This window comes from Phaenicophaeus curvirostris, chromosome 1 (assembly GCF_032191515.1).
Source record: "Phaenicophaeus curvirostris isolate KB17595 chromosome 1, BPBGC_Pcur_1.0, whole genome shotgun sequence".
In the NCBI taxonomy this organism is placed as follows: Eukaryota; Metazoa; Chordata; class Aves; order Cuculiformes; family Cuculidae; genus Phaenicophaeus; species Phaenicophaeus curvirostris.
Window position 1 is genome coordinate 85,641,400 of NC_091392.1, and position 23,063 is coordinate 85,664,462.

Sequence of the window (23,063 nt, forward strand, 5' to 3'; positions counted from 1 at the left end):
ACCAAAACTTGGCTGAAGTGCTAAACAAAACATTACTTTATTTCCAAGTTAAATATAATTGATATGTCAATATTGCTATAAAAGAGTCTGGGAACACTCTCAGTCCAACTAGATATGATTCTTTATATTGTCAGGAGAATATTCATTATGTAAAGATGCATTTCCTAGTCTCAGAATGATTTATAGTTAATATATTTAATACCTGAATATGAACAATACCTCATTACTTAGGAATTCTGCTCCTGCAAAAAATTCAAACTGTCTTGGAGAAATTGCAGAATATTTATCCTTTTTGCTCTGGATGGTTCCATGTGGGATTCTGTAGCACGGTAAATGTGAAAAGACATCCTGTTCAGAAAGCATGCAGCTAACTGGATGACACTTGTGTCAGGATGCCGTATGGTATAATAGATTGCCATTGAGGGAGTCAACAAAGAAGTGTCTTACGGTGACTGCATCGCTGGTGGCTTAGTGATCCTAAATGGAGGACAACTGTATCTGCCTGTAGGCAGCTCCCACTTAGTAAATGCAATTACAGCACCCTTGTGTCCTTGCCTTTATCTTAATATGAGACAGTATGTTCTCACATGAATATCCTTCTGCTTGAAAGCAGAAATTAACAGATTTAAAAAATAATGTTTTGAGCTCTCTAAAGACCAAAATGCTGGTAAACTTCTTCACAGACAGAACCAGCACAGTGTGCTGTGCCCATCCAATACTGCATAACTTGGGGTTCCCACCATTTGAAGGAATGTAAGATTATCTTCTTTTTCGTTTTTGTTCTAACTACAATAAATTGTATTTTAATCAATATATTATGGAATCTAAGTGCTGTCCTTACTATCATCATAACATGTGCTTGCACCAGTTCATTACAGCTGAGTACCAAACCAGTTGGGTTTATATAATCATAGGATGACCTGAGTTGGAAAGGAACCAGAGGGGTCATTGAGTCCAGCTCCTGTCCCTGCTTAGGATAACCCCAGAATTTACAGCATGTGTCTGAGGACATTGTCCAAATGCTTCTGAATATTGTCAGGCTTGGCGCCATGACTGCCTCCCTTGGGAGCCTGTTCGAGTGCTCCACCATCCTCTGGGTGAAGAACCTTTTCCTAATATTCCACCTAAACCTCACCTGGCACATCTTTCTGCCATTCCCTCGGGCCCTATCATTGGTCATCAGAGAGAAGGATCAGCGCCTGCTCCGCCTCCTTTCTTTGTAAGGAAGCAGTAAACTGCAATGAGTTCTCTCCTCAGTCTCCTCTTCTCCAGGCTGAACGGACCAAGTGACCTCAACTGCTCCTCATAGAGCTTCCCCTCTACACCCTTCACTAACTTTGTGGCCTCCACTGGACACTCTCCAGAAGTTTTAGATTCTTTTTATACTGCAGTGTCCAAAACTGCACACAATACTCGAGGTGTGGAGTAGAGCGGGACAATCACCTCCCCCAACCAGGTAGCAATGCTGTGTTTGATGCATCCCAGGAGATGGTTGTCCCTTTTGGCTGCCAGGGCACACCGTTGACTCATGTTGAACTTGCTGTTGACCAGAACCCCATACCCCCTTCCGCAGGTCTGCTCTCCAGCCTGCTGCTCCCCAGTCTGTATGTACAGCCAGTGTTGCTGTTTCCAAGGTACAAAATCCAACACTCTTTAAACGTCACTAAACTGGTGATTGCCCAGCTCTCCAATTTGTCTAGATCCCTCTGCAGGGCCTCTCGGTTTGTTTATTCTTTTCATCCCAGCTTTTGTGCAAATATATTGAGGAAACTGAAAGAATAGAAAACCATTTAGTATGTGACCCTGTTTCATGATTAGCCTTTCTCCTTGGTGGAGCAGGTTTGTCTTTTGATTTTTATCACTTTCTCTCACAAAGAAAACATGCTCCAAGTAATTACTAAAAGGTTAAATACCTCCTATCAGAGACAGCATTTCACCTGATGTATTGCTGAAATGCTTAATGCAGAACAGCACTACTGAATTGCAAGATAAAACGAGCTGTGATTTCAGGGAAGACGTTGAAAGAGAAATAGATTTGCTGCGGAGCCAGGAATCTCTCTCTCTTTGCTCAGATGGTAGTCATGCTGCTAAAGTACTTGTGCTGTGATATGACACTAAAGTCACAATTCCAACTGGGTAACTGTGATTAGTCTCATTGTATTATATTTATCATATTGCTATTATATTTATCTGACCTATCTTAACCAAAGGAAACTCAAATATTCACATTCCTTTTGGCCCTGGTAACCACCTGAGAGATCTATAGGAGAGACTCTATATCTGTAATGTTCAATGAAATTAAAAAACCAAAACATCCATAAATGCAGTTGAAGAAAAAAACAGACAAAGAAGAAAAGTATGCATAAAAAGTGTCTGCGAAGCAAAATCCCAAAGATGTTTCTTTAACTTCTGTTTCCTGGAACCTTGTTTAATTACTCAGGCTTAATTAGGTTAAGATGCAAAAGGCTGGACAGAATTTGAAGAAGGGAGGAGTCCTGGTGTGTTCCTTCTTATACAGCAGAGTTGCTCCACATTCTGACCTAACAAGTTATTCTTCATCAAATGCTTTCAGTGACGACATTTTAGGAAGATTTCTCCTTTACAATCAACTAATTCTGTCCTGGAACATGACAGCCAGTCCTTTACTTGTTCTAGTAGCCCAAAACAGCTGAGAGAAAAAAAATAAACCTGCCAAATGTACACTGTATTTAGGTGTTATTAGAGCTCAGAACACAGACACAGAGACAAGAAGTTTAGTCCACCAGCTAATAGTTAATAACATTATAGCTTTGCCTATTAAGATTTCTGCAGTTGCTGGGAAACTGCAGATCATTTCAGTTAATGTCTTCTCCTGTGTCAGCAAGAAAAAAATCCTGTTTGCTACTTGCAAATGTCTGTGCACTTCTGTCTGTTCCTAATGTACACTTATTCATTGATTTGGCAGACACGGTTATAACTTATGGACTTAATCACTAGGTCCCCAAATTGTTCTTAAGTGACACATTAAATGCCCCAATTCTCTTTGTCTGTCTTCCAGCCACAGCTTGCTAGATTCACAAAAAAGGCTGTCTCCAAAGTTTGCCTTCATAGCTTGCCAGGAGGTCACTCTGGAAAAATTTTGAATGGCAGAGGTCGTCTGGCATTACATTCACTCTTTTGACCCAGAAAAACTGCTAACTGATATAAACTGGAAGTTTTAGGAATTTAAAGGACTTTGAAAAGATGCATATACTGTCAATGCACAAATTTCCCTGTCTTTCAAAATTATATCTCATGGTTGTCCTAGGTTTGGAAAGTTCTTTCTGTGTTTTAGGACTCTCAACTACTCAGTGCCCATAGGAGAAGGCTACTTGCTTACTTCAGTGAAACATAACCAGATCTATAAACAATCTTGTGATATATTAGAGGATAAACCATCAGAGCCTTGCAGAGTATGATGCCCTTGTACTTTTAGATTATTATTATGTCTGTATTTTGAGCAAGGACTTGTACCTACTATTTAATTCCTGAGGCATAGGTAAACACTTTCATTTGCTGACCCACATGAAGTGATGTGAGGAGCCTGATTTTTTTCCCACCAACACCTCTTGATGGTCTTTGGGTAACTTGAAGCTGAGGAGCTAAGCAGAGTATTTAGAACTATCTTGAAACAACTCTGCTACCTAAGAACAACTCTGCTAAATTAAACAAAAGTTTTACCTATCACAGTATTTCGTACTTAAATAGCCAAGATCAAATACCAAATATGTGAGGAGGGCAAGTATTTACCATACTGTCACACATTCTTTCAGCCTAAGTAATTTTCTCATTCAAAGATCACCACCTTCTCAACTAAACATGACTCCATTTAACCTCAACTTTTAATAACCTTTCAGGAAAATTCAGCAAAACTCTTCAATAACCCTCAAATTGATGTATCTTTTGTTAACTTTTCTAGTCTCCCTTGTGACCAATATACATGTTCAGTACCCACAGCGCCATTTGGAAAAAAAATTATATCTTCTACTTATTGCACATTTGAAAAAGTACTTAATTGCCTTGTTTAGAATATGGTGTTTATCAGCTTAATTTGACATCCTTTTAATTTTTGTACTGAAAGAGATTATGACCTGTTTCTACCCTCTTCATAACAGCTGTGATTTTCAAATGTGGAATTACAGTCAGGTCTTTCCCACAATGAATTGTTCTGTCTGACTTAGTTGTGACTCATACAGAAAACCTTGTCACTACTTAGAATTTCTTCCAGCACAATTATGTTCTTTCTGAGATAGAAGGACAAAAATTATTAGTATTCAGTAGGCAAGTCAACCATGCGTTTCTGCAACCACCCTCTTTTGTTCTCTATCCTTCTCCAGATAATGCCTAATTTTGATTTTCTTTACTGGTCATTGAACTATCAATCCTCACTCTAAGCTTTTGGTACCAAACAGCTCAGACCCACTGTTTTATAAGTGAAGTCAGAAATATTCCCCCCTTCCCTTCACTTTCCATCATTTACACAAAATACTTACAAAATAATCGCATTTAACATGCTATTTTACTGTCAAGATTCTCAGCCTCATAAAGTCCAGCAAACCTGATCACATCTTACTCTTTTTCCAGGTTGTTTATGATTATGCTGAACACCAAAGTCCCAAAACTTTGTTTGTTTAGTCTTTTCCCCATTCGGAAGATTGTTTTATCCTTCATTCTTTCAACCAAAGTTTGATGAGTTGAAAAATGTACTTTATTTTTTTCTCTACTCTTGGATTTTTTGATCTGGAGCTGTGTCTTGATTTAGTGCTTGGATCTTCTCTTACATCTGTGTGTACCTATTACTGATATCTTCCTGTAAACATCAAACACTATCAATTCCACATTCTGCAAATCTGCAAGTATTTTGTTATACCAATTTGTTCTTTACAGCTCTCTCAATATATTAATGACATAAGGAGCTGCACTGGGATGGTTTCAGTACGGCTTACATTTTCTACTCTTTCTCCCCTTAAATTTCCTATTTTGTTTTAGTTTTCTTTTTTTTTTTTTTTGTAGAGATCCATCTGATTTTGCTGTTGCTGATGTTGTTAGTGTGTCAGCAATTAATCAGTGCCCAGATGTCTCCAGTCCGCCCTTTAAGCAATAAGCAATTGGATTTCCAAACAAGTTCTCCTCTTAACTCCCTTTTTTTCATCTTCTCCCTTTCTGTTGAAGTAAAAATATTTCAGGTTTCTGTCTGGGCATGGTGTATTATGTTCCTGTAAGAGATATTCACTCACAAGATCATTTTTAACTTTAGTATCATTATTCCCTACACTAAGGGCTTTAGATAGGTTATCAACATCTTCTGTTCTGGTCAGTGAACAAGAATTATGCCTTGTCAATAAATATTTTTAGCAGGTATTTTGCCATGTGTAGTCTAAAACACTGTGCTTCATAGCATTGAATTTCTTTATTTGCTGTGTTCTAAATTGCTTGATGTGTTGTGATTCTCCAAAAAGTCTAACTTGTCAGAGGGCTAGGTGGCAAGTAGATCATTTGCACATAATTCACCTTGCATTATCATTCTTGTATAGGAAAAGACTCCTTATCTTATGAAAACTTACTGTGATACCTACATAACAGCACGTTTATCCAAGAACTGAAGTAATGGTATTTTTTTTAGTCAATTCTTACTTAATCAAAATTCAAGTTTTTTAATCAGGAACAATTTTGATTGGCTATAGGCTTCAAAGTACTGGCTTCAAAGTACAAAGTACAGCCTGTATCATAGATTTTTACTCATTAAAATTGTACAAAGAGAATTTTTTCTTACAAACTGCAAAATAGTAAAAGTGACCTTCCAAATATACAAAGAAAGCAGATGATACAATTAGTGAGTAAGCAAAAAGAAAGAGCTATCAAGACAAATAAAATGTGAAATGTTGTTACTTTTTATACAAACAGTCGTACTCACTTTTCCCTCATCTCTTGGGCTGTCACTTAAATGTACAACTGGCCCAGGGTGAGTCTTTGTGGACCTGCAAGACAAAAATAAATCCAAATATGTGAATATTTTTTTGTATAAAGAGCTAGATGCTTCAATTTCTAGGTGTGTCAATATGTACCTCAAATGGTTTAAAAGTAGTGCTAAAAAGCCAACAGGGGAAGTTAACTATCTGAAAGATACTTATATCTTTTCATGTTCTCCTTTCTTTCTTTTCTGCTGTTATAGGCGAAGATTTTTCTTTGCTGATGAATCCTTTCTTCTAGTTTTTATTTTTCACTATACCTCCACTCATAGTAATTATTTTTCTCTCATTTCCAAGGCTTTTATTTCCTTTTCTCTTGTTGACTTCCTCTTTTTCTGCCCTCCTTCTCCATTTGCAGTACAAAAAATTTTACTTTTAGCCAGATAAAAAACGCTGACAGGTGACAGAAGAAGAAGAAAATCCAAGCAAACATCAGGCATGATTAAGCTGGCAAGAGGCGAAATGGTGGAAAGAGCACATGCAGGCTGACAAGGCATAATGTTCTTGGCTAGTTATCCCAGCCCATTGAGCCAACCAGTATGCCAGCTGGGTTGCTTGGCCATACAAGTATTGGTATTTGACCTGGAATAGTGGCAAAACTGGGGAAAATGGAGAAAGGAAAAGAATGTTCTTTCTTTCCAATCCAAAGGTTTATCCTTTCTAGGCTGGTCTTTGCACCCACCAAATTTAAAAGTCAAGAACAATTTAAATAAATCTGTGTTTTATTTTTAAGATATGTATGTCATTGCTCACCAAAGAATGTATGACTTTGTCTTCAGATGAAAGAAAACTCTTACACGAGCTGTAGTCATTCTATTTTACATCTGACTTTAAGCTAATTGTACTTCCATTGTCACGCAAACTAGTTTTTCCTTTTTAAATGGTACAAAACTGTGTTTTACTACCAGTCTTATTTTTATCTTACATTCTTGCAGATGCATAGCCTCAGATTTCCATGCCAAGACAACAGCTAAAAGGGGTAACCTGCACTAATAAAATGCGTTTTCCTAATTCCTCCATTTTCATTTCTAATCTATTGTAAACCACAGTCAAAGGATCCTGGGAGGTTTACATCCCAAAATAGTTTAATAAAATTTATTTTTGCTTTTCAGTATATTAGGCACTTTTTGTTTCTTTTAGGAGTATCACCTTTTTATTATTAGGTTCCTAGCTATTCCTTTGGCTTGGTTGTGTAAGAGCTTCACATACAGTGCCAGCAAAATTAATACCAACCATAGCAGTCTGTATGCTAAATGTACGAGATTTTATTATTCTTCATTCTCTTCCTTTATATTTGATATGAATATTTCCTTAATATTTATATTATCTTACTCTTCAGCATTTTAACAGTTTAATTGCTTAGTACTATTACTGACTTGGTAAGGCTTCTTCCGTTTTCTTCCAATTTTATTCTTTTAGTCTGTCAGGTATGTCACTCTATCACAAGACTCTATGAACTATTGTTTTGCTTTCACGCACGCACCACCATCTTTGCTTCTATTCTTGATACCACTTTTATGTCATATATTGGAGGTAGGTGTCTAGGTGTTCACAGGGGCAGGCTGCAGGGGTGGCTGCTGTGAGGAGTGGCCAGAACTGCCCCATGTTTGGCAGTTTAACACAGACAGTTCCATCTGGCTCTAACCCACCTACCACTGGGCATGGCTGAGCCCCTCAACCAAGGTTGTGGCACCTCACAGAAAACAAATTTAAGAAAGGGCAAAAAAAGCTGCACGAGCAGTGGGTAATAAACAGTCCTGTGAGCACCAAGGTCAAAAAAGGAGAATGGGAGAATCATAGAATAATAGAATAACCAGGTTGGAAGAGACCCACCAGATCATCAAGTCCAACCATTCCTATCAATCACTAAACCATGCCCCTTAGCACCTCGTACACCCATCCCTTAAACATCTCCAGGGAAGGTGACACAACCACCTCCCTGGGAAGCCTCTGCCAGTGCCCAATGACCCTTGCTGTGAAAATTTTTTCCTGATGTCCAGCCTAAACCTCCCATGGCGGAGCTTGAGGCCATTCCCTCTTGTCCTGTTCCCTGTCACTTGGGAGAAGAGGCCAGCACCCTCCTCTCTACAACCTCCTTTCAGGTAGTTGTAGAGAGCAATGAGGTCTCCCCTCAGCCTCCTCTTCTTCAGGCTAAACAACCCCAGCTCTCTCAGCCGCTCCTCATAAGGCCTGTTCTCCAGCCCCTTCACCAGCTTCGTCACTCTTCTCTGGACTCACTCCAGAGCCTCAACATCCTTCTTGTGGTGAGGGGCCCAGAACTGAACACAGCATTCGAGGAGCGGTCTCACCAGTGCCAAGTACAGAGGGAGAATAACCTCCCTGGACCTGCTGGTCACGCCGTTTCTGATACAAGCCAGGATGCCATTGGCCTTCTTGGCCACCTGGGCACACTGCTGGCTCATGCTCAGTCGCTGTCAACCAACACCCCCAGGTCCCTCTCCTCCAGGCAGCTTTCTAGACAGACTTCTCCTAGTCTGTAGCACTGCACAGGGTTGTTGTGCCCCAAGTGCAGGACCCGGCATTTGGCCTTGTTAAACCTCATGCCATTGGTCTCAGCCCAGCGGTCCAGCCTGTTCAGATCCCTTTGCAGAGCCTCCCGACCCTCCAGCAGATCGACACTTCCACCCAGCTTATTGTCATCCGCAAACTTGCTAAGGGTGCACTCGATGCCTTCATCCAAGTCATTGATAAAGACATTGAACAGGGCTGGACCCAGCACTGAGCCCTGGGGAACCCCACTTGTCACTGGCCTCCAGCTGGATTTCACACCATTTACCACCACTCTCTGGGCTCGGCCATCCAACCAGTTTTCCACCCAGGAGAGTGTGCGCCTGTCCAGGCCAGAGGCTGATAGTTTCTCAAGCAGAATGCTGTGAGAAAATGTGTCAAAGGCTTTACTGAGGTCCAGGAAGACCACATCCACAGCCTTTCCCTCGTCCAGTAGCCGAGTCACTTTGTCATAGAAGGCGATCAGGTTAGTTTGGCAAGACCTGCCTTTTGTGAACCCATGTTGACTGGGCCTGATCACCCAGTTGTCTTGCATGTGCCTCATGATAACACTCAAGATCACCTGTTCCATGACTTTCCCTGGCACTGAGATCAGACTGACAGGCCTGTAGTTCCCTGGATCCTCCCTGAGACCCTTCTTGTAGATGGGCACAACATCAGCCAGCCTCCAGTCCAGTGGGACTTCCCCAGTCTTCCAGGACTGATGGAAGATGATGGAAAGGGGTTTGGCCAGCACATCCGCCAGCTCCTTCAATACCCTTGGGTGAATCCCATCTGGCCCCATAGACTTGTGGGTGTCTAGTCGGGCTAGCAAGGCTCTGACCACCTCCTCTTGGATCATGGGAGCCTCATTTTGCTCCTCTAACTCCTGGATTTGTACACAGAGGGAACAACTTTCTTTACAATTAAAGACTGAGGTAAAGAAGGCATTAAGTACCTCAGCCTTTTTCTCATCCCCTGTCACTGTTGTTCCTTCTGCGTCCAATAGGGACTGTATGGTCACCCTAGTTCTCCTTTTATTATTTATATATTTATGGAAAGATTTTTTGTTGTCTTTCACAGACTTTGCCAATCTGATTTCTAGTTGGGCCTTAGCCCTTCTGATTTTTTCTCTGCACAATCTCACTTCCCTCCTGTAGTCCACCCAAGAGGCCTGTCCCCTCTTCCAGAGCCCATAAACATTTCTCTTCTTCTTGATATCACTCAAGATCTCTCTGTTCAACCAAGCTGTTTTTTTCCCCACTGGCTTTTTTTTCTGGAACATGGGGATGGCTTTCTCCTGAGCTGCTAGGATTTCATTTTTGAAGAGCTCCCAGAGAGCTCCAAGCACTGGAGCAGTGATTCCTCTGTTGCTCATGGAAAACACCACGCCACAGCAGATAATTTCCCTGCAGCTTGTGGAAGACCCAGTGCTGGAGCAGGTTTATCCTGAAGGACTATAACCTGTGGAAGGCTCTGTGCTGGAGCAGAAGAAAAGTGTGAGAAGGAAGGAGCAGCAGAGAGGAGCTGTAATGGACCAACCACAAACATCATTCTCTATCCCCTGGAATTGCTCAGCTGGAAAGAAGGAGGAGATATAGGAGTTGGGCATGAAGAAGTGAAGTTGAGCATAGGAAAAAACAGGAGTTAGGAGGAAAGTGGTTTAGGTTTTGTTTTTGTTTATCATCATCATAATACTCTGTTTTAACTGGCAATAAATGCCATTCATTTTCTCCACATCAAGTCTGTCTTGCCCGTTGACAATAATTGGTAAATGATCTTCCTAACTTGAACTTGACCCATGAGTTTTTCCACCTTATTTACTTTCCTGTCCTTTTGAGGAGGGAGAGTGAGAGAGCAGCTGGGTGAGGGTCCCACAACCAGACAGAGTCCAGTCACCAGAAATATCTTGACTGCTTAAAAGCTGCCAGCTTTGATTACACATAGGTAAGAGGAAACAGAGAGTCAATAAATTTTGACAGCCATAACACTAACTCTGTCAGGAATAGAGAAAGGATCCTTTTCAAATAATTGTATATTCTAAAGCTCATTTCAGATGTGCCATTGCAGATAAGGCCACACAGAGAGTTTCTGGGGTGATGACAGCAGATGTTCCTGAAGCAATTTGGAATTGTAGAACCTGCTCCCCGGCAGCCCTCCTGAACCACCTTTCTGGAGCTCCAAGAAATATTGTGGTTTTTTACACATATCAAGTAAACTGTTTGCATCAAAATTGACTCCTCTTTGGACTAAACAGAGAGAAATATTCAAAAGATGCAGAAAAAAGCTTTTGGTTTGGTTTGGAATGGGACATGCACAGTCCCATCTTGGGGGACATGCTTGGGGCAGGTCACACTGATACAAAATAACACCATTCAGATGGAGCAGGGAAGAACACTGTCCTTGTAAGTGTCATAACTTTCTCCATTCTACATGGTCTTTTTCTTGGTGCTCAGAACCTCCCCTATGGCTGGATAGAGAAGAGACATGATAAATCTCTTGCATCTTGCTTGCTCCTCCTAAAGTGATGTTATCTCTTTCCTAGTGCAGGACTGCAGCTAGGAACCCAACAACAGTCCTTTGCACCACACTAAGACCAGAAATAGTGTGCCAAATGAAGATCAGTGGTTTACTTCATGTATCTTCTTGTTTCCTCAAGAGAAGTATGTATAAATAGAAATGATAGCAATGTTTTTTTGAGCCCTACAGAAGCAGTGCTTGCAAAAGGAAAGCCAGGCATGATAGTCATTTTCTCCTGAGGGTAGACATCATGACTGCACTACAAGTAGGATTAAATGAAGCAATTATTTAGTTAACTGTATTATATCAATAATATTAGTTTACAGAACTCATGGAACACTATCAGAAAGAGAGATACAGTAATTACTACTTTTATACAGTAAATTATACTGCATCTGGAAATGTCTACACACAAAGCTGTTTTGCCTCATGCAGCTTTGGTATATATAAAATGTTTTGTTTCCCATCATTGCTATTACAGTAGAGGTCTCAAGAAGAGCAGAAAGTTGTATTTTGTCATTGCTGAACAGCCTACAAAAAAAAAAGAAAACCACTGCTGAACTACATTAAAAGCAAAACCAGAGATCCAATAGCTTCTGGGAAGGATAAAGAGGTATTGGGAAAGCAACCACATTTGAAGCTATTGTGAATAAAGCACACTATTGTTGAGGCCGGATACTTGTGTATAGACATTTCTTCAAATTAGCTTTAGGAGACTGTGTAGAAAATAACTAGATCCTGTCTCCTGAGAAAGAGCAAAAATAAAGAAGTGTCAGTAGGTGAAAATAAGGTGTAAGTGAAATATTTGAGCAGAGAATTCTTCATTCCCAAATATTAGCTGGGGTACTGCTGTGAATGACTGAGAAAATAACAGCTGTGAAAAGACATGAAGAGAATAAAACACGAAGTCGGGTCCATACACAGCAGAATGAAAAAACATGAAGGTCAAGTCCAAAAAAATACCAACTATGATTTGTAATAAAAAATTCCTGAAGCAAAACCTGTGTTCAATTGAGCAAGAAGAAAGTATGTGCTAATGATACAAAAGACTGCAACATTTCATAGCCTTTGTTGACCTTAAAGCCCACAAAGAAAGACTGCCGAGAACTTAAAGATGGAACAAAGTGCTCCCATGACATCTGTACAGAACTAGAAGTTTGTTAAGAAACTAGTGATACTTTGAGCTGTTTTGCACTTCAACAGAAGTAATTCCTGACAGCAGCAGCCATTAATTTATTTGGTGTGTGTTCATTTTGGAAGATGAGAGAGCCGATACGCTGTAAGACTTGATTCTTACTCAGAACAACAGCACTGAAGGAAGAAAAAATTCACTGTAAAACAGGAGTCTTCAAAAAATTTTAAGGACGAAAGCTTTTATTTAATTATTTTATTCTAAAATTAGAAAGCTCAAAAATAATTCTTCAGCTATGTTAGAATTTGGACCCAGGAAAGTGTATAAAAGACATAGATGATGTATCATTCAGTATCTTTTATGCACTCTAAGAAACAGAGTGACTTACATGCTGTTGTAAGAATTTCAAATGCCAAGACAATCTTTGAAGAAGGTAAAAGTAATGTATAACAAAATAGAATCAAATAAAGAGGAAAAAAATTCTGTTTGAAAAAATTAGCTTGTACAATACAGAAGCACTGTAATGATTTCTGAGGAGAAAGAAAATCTGGTGATAGAGGGGAAAAAAAAAGGAAAACATCTATATTAGTCATTGTTACAGAATTGGAGATGACTGAATGTGACAGTGCTAAGAAAAACATATGCAGAAGCAAGTACTTCTGTAGTGCCAGTAGTCGGACATCTGTAATTCTGCTTCCCACAAAGATGCAGCACACCAGAGATTTTAAGACCTTCTTTTCATTGGTAGAGTCACAGAGAAATTTAAAATTTAATGACTAAGTTAGAATCATCATTCATATAGGGGGGATCAAAGCTGGGAACCGGAGCAAGCAAGAATCAGTTCAACCTCAAGATGCAACTCTGAGTCTTAGACACAGTTTCTAAAATGTCTAGCAGGACACCTTGCAACTTGCACTTTCTTTGTACTAGGAACTATTTCTATTTGGGTTCATGCACAGAGAAGGTAGCAGTTGCATCTAGACTGCTATTTCTCCTCCTGCACGAACATATTAAAATGAACTGTTGGAACAGGTTTGCTATGTTCTTTTTTTTCTTTCTTTTTACCTATCCAATATCATTTACTATATTATTTACTCAGCAATGTCATCATGATCTTAGAGAGAGAAACTCAGTCCACGATGAAAGTCTAGAATACAACCTGTAGGTGTTTTCCAAAGGGGGAAATGACACACAGGTATTCTGACCTCTTCGGGTTACTTTGACCATAGTTTTAGCAATGTGTACAGAGCCCTTCTCCAACCATATTCTGAAAAAGTAGGAGAACTGGCATTTCTGACATTTTTTTTTTATACTTTCATCTGTAATCGGGCTTTGCAGTGGCTTAGGTACACAGTTTAACACTCCAGAGCTGAAGTATTCCAGGTTTGTAAAAAATTAACTAGTTCAATCTCCTATTGGTTTTCACTGTAAAGCCTTAAAATATTAGTTACAACTGATTTAAATCCTCATTACAAAAATTCACTGTGATTTCATCAAAAGTAGGTACAAGTCAATGAAAAATGAGGAAGGGTTTTGAAAGAAAGTTGAGTTATGTTGGTAGACTAAGTCTGGAAGTTTAGAAACTGGATCAGAGCTGCATGAAGAGGGAAGAACACTCCTTCAGGCTTGTTGACGCAGATGACACACAAATATGACACACTCAAAATTCTATTTATAAACCCTCTATCTAAACTGAGGGCTTGAATATAGCAGCAGACCAATCCCTTTTACTGGGCTTTTCTTGTCAATAAGTTTGACAAAAAAATACTTGCATAGAAAGTAAATGATCTCTTTCCAAGCTATATAGAGATACTAACACCTCAAAACAAGTACCACACTCTGAAATTTCATAATCTACCTCAGAATGAAAAACAGCGTTATGAGCGCTATTACTTCTTAAAACACCTGGGGCAAGGCTGAAGCTGTTCCTGAAGTTTTACATACATACATTTTCTGATTTTCTTTAATCTTTGAAAGTACCTTATATCAACAGGCCATATAAACCTATAAAGCCCTGAACAAACCTACTAACAAACCCATGCTCATGAAGTTCACTTAGAGTTAATAACATTCTCTTTAAAAATTAATCTAAGTTATGCTTTTCCTGCAAAGAAAGCAATAGCACTGGAAGAGATATCATAATTTGTTATTATATTATGTCATATAACAGAGTTTCAATTACTTTACTGAGAAAAGTCACCTAGTTTCAATATCAGCAGTGCTATAGTATCTGTTAAAGGTGACTGCTGTGGCAAACACCACCGTTATCTTCACCAGCCTCTTACTCTAACATGACAAAATTAATCTGAAGACACACAGGATCCCCTGTCTGCCTGTGTATTGCACGCTAGAAGAACAACTTCCTCCATTCCATATCAAGAAGTACATGATGAGATTGAATAGAGAGGATACAGCCTTCTTAGACTAGCACACTGTGTACATGGATCAAGTTATACTTGTAAGATTCATAAAGCTAGAAGCAGGAATGAATGAGTACCTGCGCACAGATATCAACCAAATAGCACATGGCAGAACAGCTTTTTACCGAGAAGGAACTATCATGGTAAACACGCAGCATCTCCAAATACTTGAGGTGGCAGACCTATCTATATTTTGTTTTCATTGCCTTTCACAACTGTTCTCAAAACCTCAAGAGCATTATCTACTCAATATAGTATATACATATAAATTTTAAAATATAGGAATAAAAAACCCCCTCTAATATGTTATCATCACCAAAAGAAAGTGAGAAAGTAATTGAGATCATTCCTATGTGAAGAACTCGCCAAAATGAACATATTAGTTCTGGTTTTGATTAAATCACATTTTCCAGCAGTAGCTTTTCAGCTAAAACTACTGAGCAAATGTGAGCAATGTTTCACAAAGGCAGGACAAACAAGCATTCCAAAATTGAGAACTGGACAGAAGATTTATCAGCAGACTGTCTGAATCCTGATTACCATTTGAATCCCTGTTTTTACGTCCTTTGAAGATTAAATTAGATTTTTATGACTGTGCCTATGAAGTCTGGTGGGGCAAGATTGGAGGAAAGAAAATGTCAACCTGGGGCACACAGTGATCAGTGAAATGACTGTAATAACAGTGGGGGGAAAAAGGGAAAGAGGAGAATGTTGGGGATAAGTGGTTGCGATTAATATGATCTCTACTTGGGACAGAGAATTAGATCCACCACTGCAGGCTGTAGCCCTGTTCATAGATACTGTCCTTTTGGGTCACTAAGCCTGGTGAATCTCAGTTTACGAACAGAGGTTACAGGTTCCTTACAAAATGAAGCAGATATCTCAGAAACGACATGAAATACTATGAGTGTCTGCAGCAGTTCTTCTTGCTGGAACTCCACAGAGGAAACAGCAGAGAAAAAAATTTTCATTTCTATTGAGGCTTTTACTTGCAGGAAGCATAGATTTATCCCAGTCAGGTTTTTATATAACTCTCCCTCCATTTCATACCCACAACACAGGTATCTGTGTTAGCCTGTTAGAGAAATGTAATTTAACAGACACTCAATACCTTTCCTATCGCTTCATCAGGTTTTGATGAGCCTGATTAAACTTTGAAATTAGCCCTATGTTGAGCAGGAGGCTTGGTCTAGAGACCTCCCGTTCCTTCTCATCAAAACAATTCTACAGATCAATGAAGAAAAGTTCTCCACAGCATCTTAGGGCCTTTATACTCCATTATTCCCTTCATAGAATGTTTGGAGGAGATGATGATCTTGTTGCCCTTTTAAAAACTGCAAATTCTGAATTTGTGAGATTAATGGTTATCTGTATTTCATGGAACTTTATAGCTGAACTGATTGCCAAATAACTTTTTGTCTTATATAATTACATGGTCTTTATCATAAATCTGGATTCCTAATGTTCTGTAACAAAACAGTTAATACTGCACATACATTCATTAAAATAAAAGGTTTTCAAAAGATTGGTTAATATTTTTTAAAAATAAGCTATTCTTAAAAATTAATCTTAAAATGGCTATGAAAATCAAGAGAGACACAAATGCAAAAAGGTCTGCACTTACAGTTCTATTGCCTTATTCCACATGATAACGTATCCCGAAAGAATGAAGGACTCAATATTTACAATGTGTGTATTTCCCCTTTCTGTTCCAACATAGAGCCATTTACTCTGGAAAGGCAGATGACAGTAAGTAATCCTGGAAAAGAAAATACAAAAAATGACTAAATATCATATCAACAATGTTTTTTAACACTTTTGCAGACAAAATAATTTTCTTTCCATTTTTTAACTTGAGTAAAGCCTTCCAAGCAGGCATAGCGTTCTGAAGAATGTGCAGATTTTAAGGGTCATCTCCAGAAAAATCATAAAAGAGAACATGAAGCAAACCAGGGCTATCTTGCTTGCTTATGCTAAGGGCCAGAAAAAAAGAATCATATCACTCAAGCACTGAACTGAGTCATGTTATTGCCATGTGTATGTAAAATAGTACTACGATAGTATCCAAAATCTCGAGTGAGGTGTTCTTATTTCCTTCCTTAGAACAGTCAGTTTTTCCAGTTCAATGAACAGAAGTTGATGGACATCAGCAGGATTAATGTTCTGTACAACAGAAGTGTAACACCATCATGCACACAAGGAAACATTCACTTTATTGTCTATCTGGGAGCACAGGGCACTAGATAAGAGCATTACCAAGTTCTGTTAAGTTTTATATCATAGACACACTGAATTCTACACTGCTGTCATTCTTACAGGCTGATGAACCAGTGCTGTATTTGCTTGGAAAGATGTCCTGACAGTTGCTCATGATAATATATAAAGGTTTTTACAGATAACAAATCAGTAGATTCAGATTACTTTGATATTATTATTCTTATATAGATATTACATATATTCAAGCAAAACTAAATCAATAAGAAATAAAAAACCATGTGCTACTAAAACACAATGGAATGCAGCTACCTACAGAGACTTAAAATTTGATCTTACATTATAGCCTGAGAAATTTTGACAAAAAGCAGGTATTTTTCTTGGTATGCCATATGTTATTATGTTTATCATTCAGCTCCACAAGCAGGCTATTTCTAGGTTTTATATACAAACTTGCTTTAAGGGCTGTGCAATGATTTTTATCCTTAACACCTTCCTCCCTCACAAAAATATAAACAGTCTTTAAGAACATAAATATTTCAAGTTTTTATTCTTACGGTACTGCAATCTTTCTGAATTAATTATAAAGGAATGAGAGGAGTGATGGCTATTATCAAGTAATTTGGCCCTCTCATTCATGTAAAGTCCTCCAAGTAGAACATTTGTCGCCCTTTGAATTAAAGGAATTGTTTAATATTCATACATATTTCACGTGCTTTCTGTAGTCAGTCCCTGTAACAGACTCTCTACAAAGAAAAAGATCCCAAACAGATTCTATGAGGTATTTGTATAGTCCTACTGTTTTCCAAGAATATGATCATATGTCAGAACTTCAATGTTGAATGCATTCAATTGAGGAAATTTTTTGGCCTTTTCTATCACACTGGATTGAACACAGTTGAAATATGAAACCTTTATATTCTAATTTTGAGGAAAATTATCACTGAATCATGAAACCAGAATAAGGCTCAACCTTCACAGGGATCTTGTTTCATTGAGTCGAGTGGGACTTAAGTATGACAAAGGTGTTGCACTGTCCATCTGTACAAGGTCAAGTTTTACCATTAGTTGTCTAATTTTGACAATAATTCCGCTGTGTTTAGTGGAAAGAGAACCAGGTTTTTCGAGAGAATTGCTTTGAGAAAGGGAATCACAGTTTTACATATCTGAAAACATGCTCCAGCAGTAACTTAGTACTTACAATGTGGGTGCAGTCAGATCAACAAATATCCGACAGAAAAAAAAGCAGAATGTGTATCCTACCTACATATCCCATGCTGGAGTTAAAGCTGTGAGCTTTATTGCTCCATTTATAACAGATGCAAAGAACTATTTGCCCTTTTCACTGTGTAGTTTTTTTGAAATATGAAGCTGCTTTTCATGTTTTTCTGATCCTTCTCCTTAAATTAAACAACTCCATTTCTTTTGCTTTCTCTTCAGATGCACCATTTGCTACACTTCTGGTTAGATCATATTTAGTCTATTTTTTAAAAAAAAAAATTCTTGCACTTCAGTACTAGCTTTACTTTTCTTTTTTTGCACCCCAAAACATATGCATGCTCTGTTAGGGCACAGCCCGAGTAAAAATCTCCGGGTCACTGGTTGATAAATCCTCTTAACCATTTCACATTGATGTTAATTCAGCACTTTTGTGTAGTGAGCTGTTAAATTACAGGAAGAGAAAATACTTGTAACTTTGAAAGCATTGAAAATGTATCTGTCTAGTGACTGACAATTCATAAAGTGAACCCTATTTGATTTGAGTGCTACTACTCCAAATTCTTGCAGTTGTGACATCAGACTAAGCAGGTTCCAGTCCACCTAGGACCATATTAATTTTCAGTACTCTGATAGATCCATTCACAAGCCAGTACCATTTACTGTGGAAAACTTGTTCTCCAAAGCCCAAGACTGAATCCAGTACTCCGATTATGAATAAAGTCTCAAAATCACCTCAGACACAGGCTGTCTTGGTCCATTCTTTTTTTATTTGAAATTTGCTTCTAGCTCATGTTCTCTAGCTTGTACTGCCACAACAATAATCAGATGGAATGGGTGTCTAATTTCACAGCTACTGCATGTCCTCCATTTGCCCGCCTTGGGTTTAAAATTTCAAGAACATAAGGTTTCATGAGCAAGGTCCTACAATATAAGAAAAACCAGACTAAAGTACTAATCGCTGGCCATCTGTTACCAGACTTGTTTTCCTGCTGACCCATCTGAAATCCCAGGCACCAGTAGCTACTAAGTCTGGATAGATATAAGACAGTATGAAGGAGCAGAAGAGAATCAGGTGCTGCTAAAGAATGAAGAAAATGAATGAAGAATGAATCAAATGTTACTGTCTTCTTAAGCTCAGCTATTTCTTCTTAAATAAGTTCATTTTGATTTGACAGATCTATGGGACAAACTGATAAGAAAGTATACTGCATGTTCATTCTTCCACGGTGAAAACAGTCTTCACTGTTTACCCAAAATGTTAATTCACATTACCAAATGTGAATTACAATATATGACCCTATAAGGAGATGCTATTCCCTTAAAAACAGTCCAGATATGTAACAAACCTATTGGAGCTTAGGGATTACTAGGCATTTCAAAATAGGCATTTCAAAACATTATTAGGTTTCGCCAAAAAAAGCAATAAGATTTTCATATTCTCTAAAAAGTATGCACTGCTCTAATGTAGTTTTACTTTAAATTATGTAAATTAAATGCAAACTGCTTTATGTATTATTGACTTTTCACTTTTACAGAAAATATTAATTTGCCTTTTAGGCTCTAAAGCTTTGAAGCAAAACTTAGATTTATAATCAAAATCTTCCATTTCAGTAAGTACTGAAATTACATAATGATTTCATCAAGAGAAAACAATGAAATCTCATGCTGTAGTTTTCATTGTGGATGAAAGTTATCCCTCTATTATTCATGTATTTTAGAACAAAATTAAGATGTACTCTGATGCCCTTACAAAAACCAGTCAATTAGTCAGAAAGAAAGGCTATTTTTCTTCTTAAGAAGGTAGGGGTTGTAGTGATTTATGCCAGTAGGAAGTACTTCTGCCAAAATTTAATCAGATTGTCAATTTGATTGAGATAATATGGAACCCAATTAAGTGGAAACCTGAGAATTTGCTGAAGATTGGTCACTTAAAGAAAATTAGCCAGAAATGTGGATATCATACATTCTTAGCAGCAAACCACAATATGAATCTCATTGATCATTATAAGAAGTAGTACAACAAAAAAAGAGCTGATATAAAAAAAGGTGTTTCTGTGCTGCTAAAATAGTCTGGAACATTGTTTCAGTTTCCCAATATATTCCAAGAACAAAACGGGATATAAAATGTAATTTTAAAAAAAAAAGGTGCCCAAATCCGAAATTATTCAGCCAAAGCTCTTTAACAAAAGTCCTGAAAGCACTTCTAGAATTATGTAAGCAATATAAGAGAGACAATGGAATAACTTAAAGATGCATTGTCAAAAAATCGAACCTTATTTTAGAAAGGAATATATTCTGACTAGCAAAACTTGAAAAGGTATATTTTTCAGAAAATTGCAGCACTGTACAGTCTAACAACTCTAATCAAAAAATCTCATTGTGTATTAGTAGACTACTATGTTGTTAAAATAATTTAGCTGATCACATTCTCTGAAATACTATTTGAAACTCCCAAAGGACTTAACATCATCTTTATTACACTACATATTGTTCTAAGAAAAATGAAAGATAATGTTGAGAACATTTCCTTCTGCCTGGGCTTTGTTATTTTTGTTTTTCTATTTTAATATGAAAAATTTTCCTAGAACACTATTCCAGGTGGAAGGTGGGGAGAGCTCCGGAAGGAGGGAAAGTAAATTGCATTTTTGTCAAAATCATGAACAGTTTTTCCAGTTTAATTATTTAATTGCTCATTCCTTGACATCAAAACTGCAACTAAATTTATATTTTCCCCTCTGCCCTCTTTTGGTATTTTTGAGCGAAATTAATATGAGAAGTTCTCACTGACATACAAAGAAGACCAGAGTCATCTAGTGACCCTCCTTCTCCAGAGGCAGAAAGCCCGCTGGTCTTTCTGAGGGAGTTCCTAGCTAGCCGGTGCTCTCAGAAAACGTCAGATTGTTTTTCTCTTAGTTCACAAGGGAATGTTATAGCTGAGTTTATTGCTTTAAGTCATGAAATGCACACAAGAACATCTAGACAGATATTCAAGCAAAGTAATCTGTAGCTGACCTGAAGTGCCGAAACAGAAGCACAGGCTAAAGCTATAGACAATGAAGAAAAGAATCTGCTGTCTCCAGCAGATCCCATAAAAAAATGTTAATTATGAGCAATTGGTCTCTGGAGGTATTTAGTCTTCTCCCAGGACTATATATAAATTTGGAGCTCATCAGCTATGTAGGACATGTAAAAGACATGCACTACAGCAACAATTCACGCAGTCTGTCGTTCATATCATGGGACGCATTTGCAGCAGATGGTTGTACAGTTCCCCAGATAGATGTGAGCTGGGTCTGTGCATAGTAATGATAATAGTGTTCCCCTGCAACATGGGTTGTTTGAATGATTATATACCAGGATGCCCTAGGAAGGTAGAAATCCAAGATTAACTCCATTATCGGGATTTCTGATTTTGAACTCAAATGTTTAGCTTGATTTACTTGACGTGTATGCACAGTCTCTAGAGCTGATACAAGAGTACAGGAAGTACTTTAAATTACTAACTGGCACGATTAGAAGTCAAGTGAAATATATAACAGTTCAGTACAGTTTTTCCTTTCATGGTCTTGGTGTTACTATAGCACAACATGAAATTTTATCCTATTCAAACTAGATTTTCCACATACCACACAAGGTAATTTCAGAAATTTATAGTAGCCTCACACATGCAGATCTTAGCAGACAGCGAACGAAACAAAGATGCCTTTGAGACTGATTTTTGTGGTCCACCTGGTTTTTAAAAGTGTGCTTTAGTTTTAATTTAAATTAAAAAAAAATAATCTGTTTTGCATATATCTTTTTGCTAACATCAGTCAACACTTATTTTGAACTAAAATGAATTGGTCCTTCTTGGTTTAATTACTTATATAGAAGAACATGAAGCAGAACTCAAAGTACATTGTACATAAGTTGCATTGGATCCTGGTGACAGCATAACAAAAGGCATTGGAATAGTAAACCCCATTGTTATTTAGAAGTATCTGAACACAAGAGGAATATTAAGGTAAATTATATTCTCAAAATACCGAATGGACATCTGTGGATTTTTTCCAGTAGAGTACTATACAGACTGCTCAAATATTCTTTGTTGTTTTAAGACTATTGTGCACACACTGCAATTAAAGTTTATGACAGGACCGGGTGGGTGGAGAGTATCTAATGAAGACTGTAATAATTACAACTTAGTTCTATTTTTCTATCAAATTAGTCAGGAGCTGAGTGTGACTATTCTGTTTATAACTACTCAGTGAATCATCTCTAGCAATAAATTCTAGGTTATTAGTGAAATGAGAAACTATGTACAATTAAACACTGTGAAACAAGTCATCATTTAGCTCACATGCTACTGTGCCTGTTTCCTGACTAAGCTATCAATACTTGCAAACAGTAGGACAAATTGAAGGCAGTACTTAAGGTTAGTCCTCATGAAGTAGTCCATAGCGATCAATGTTTTAAAGCAAGAGACAGCAAAATGAATTGCTTTACATGAAGCAATTCAATAAATGTTCCTATCAAGAGCATATGACTGAAATATGGATTCAAAGCAGTTACTTTCTAATGCTATACATCTGTTTGTCAACATCTCCTTCACATTCGGTGTCTCAGATTATTCATCTTACCCAATCAGTTCACAAGTGAGTTTTATTTGTCTTTATTTTGTATCACTTCAGCTACAAGTGCTCAATATGGTCACTGTACAACAGTGATAATTTAATCTGTCGATTATAATACAAGATATAAACATTTGGGTCTCCTCTCTTCAGCTTAAGACAGGCCCTAGGATTTCTTCAAATTAGGTACTGCTTGAACTAGAACAAATTACTAAAAGATATCTGTCTTGATTTAAAGTATTTCAATGATGGAATATTCCCTACAAATGCTGAGGTACAACAGTTCAGGATTCCATCTATAATTTTAATAGAAACATAAACATATCCTAAGCAAAGTATTCTTCTTGCTACCAGTGGACATTCTGTATATAAGTAAGAGACACTTCTCTTCCCCATTCTATAAATCCTCTGTTTTTTCATAAGGTAGAAGTTGCTGTGCAAAACTTCTCGA

General features: G+C 37.8%; 1 protein-coding gene across 5 annotated transcripts in view; it reads right to left on the reverse strand.

Annotated features, from left to right (window-relative positions):
- STXBP5L (syntaxin binding protein 5L) overlaps positions 1 to 23,063 on the reverse strand; it is a 197,940-nt gene that overhangs the window by 83,589 nt on the left and 91,288 nt on the right. For all 5 annotated transcript variants that reach the window (XM_069866934.1, XM_069866918.1, XM_069866947.1 and 2 more), the window contains exons 5-6: positions 16,192 to 16,326; positions 5,933 to 5,996 (exon numbers count right to left, since the gene is read on the reverse strand). In XM_069866934.1, coding sequence (XP_069723035.1) covers positions 5,933 to 5,996; positions 16,192 to 16,326 — 199 coding nt within the window. The remainder of the gene's footprint in view (positions 1 to 5,932; positions 5,997 to 16,191; positions 16,327 to 23,063) is intronic.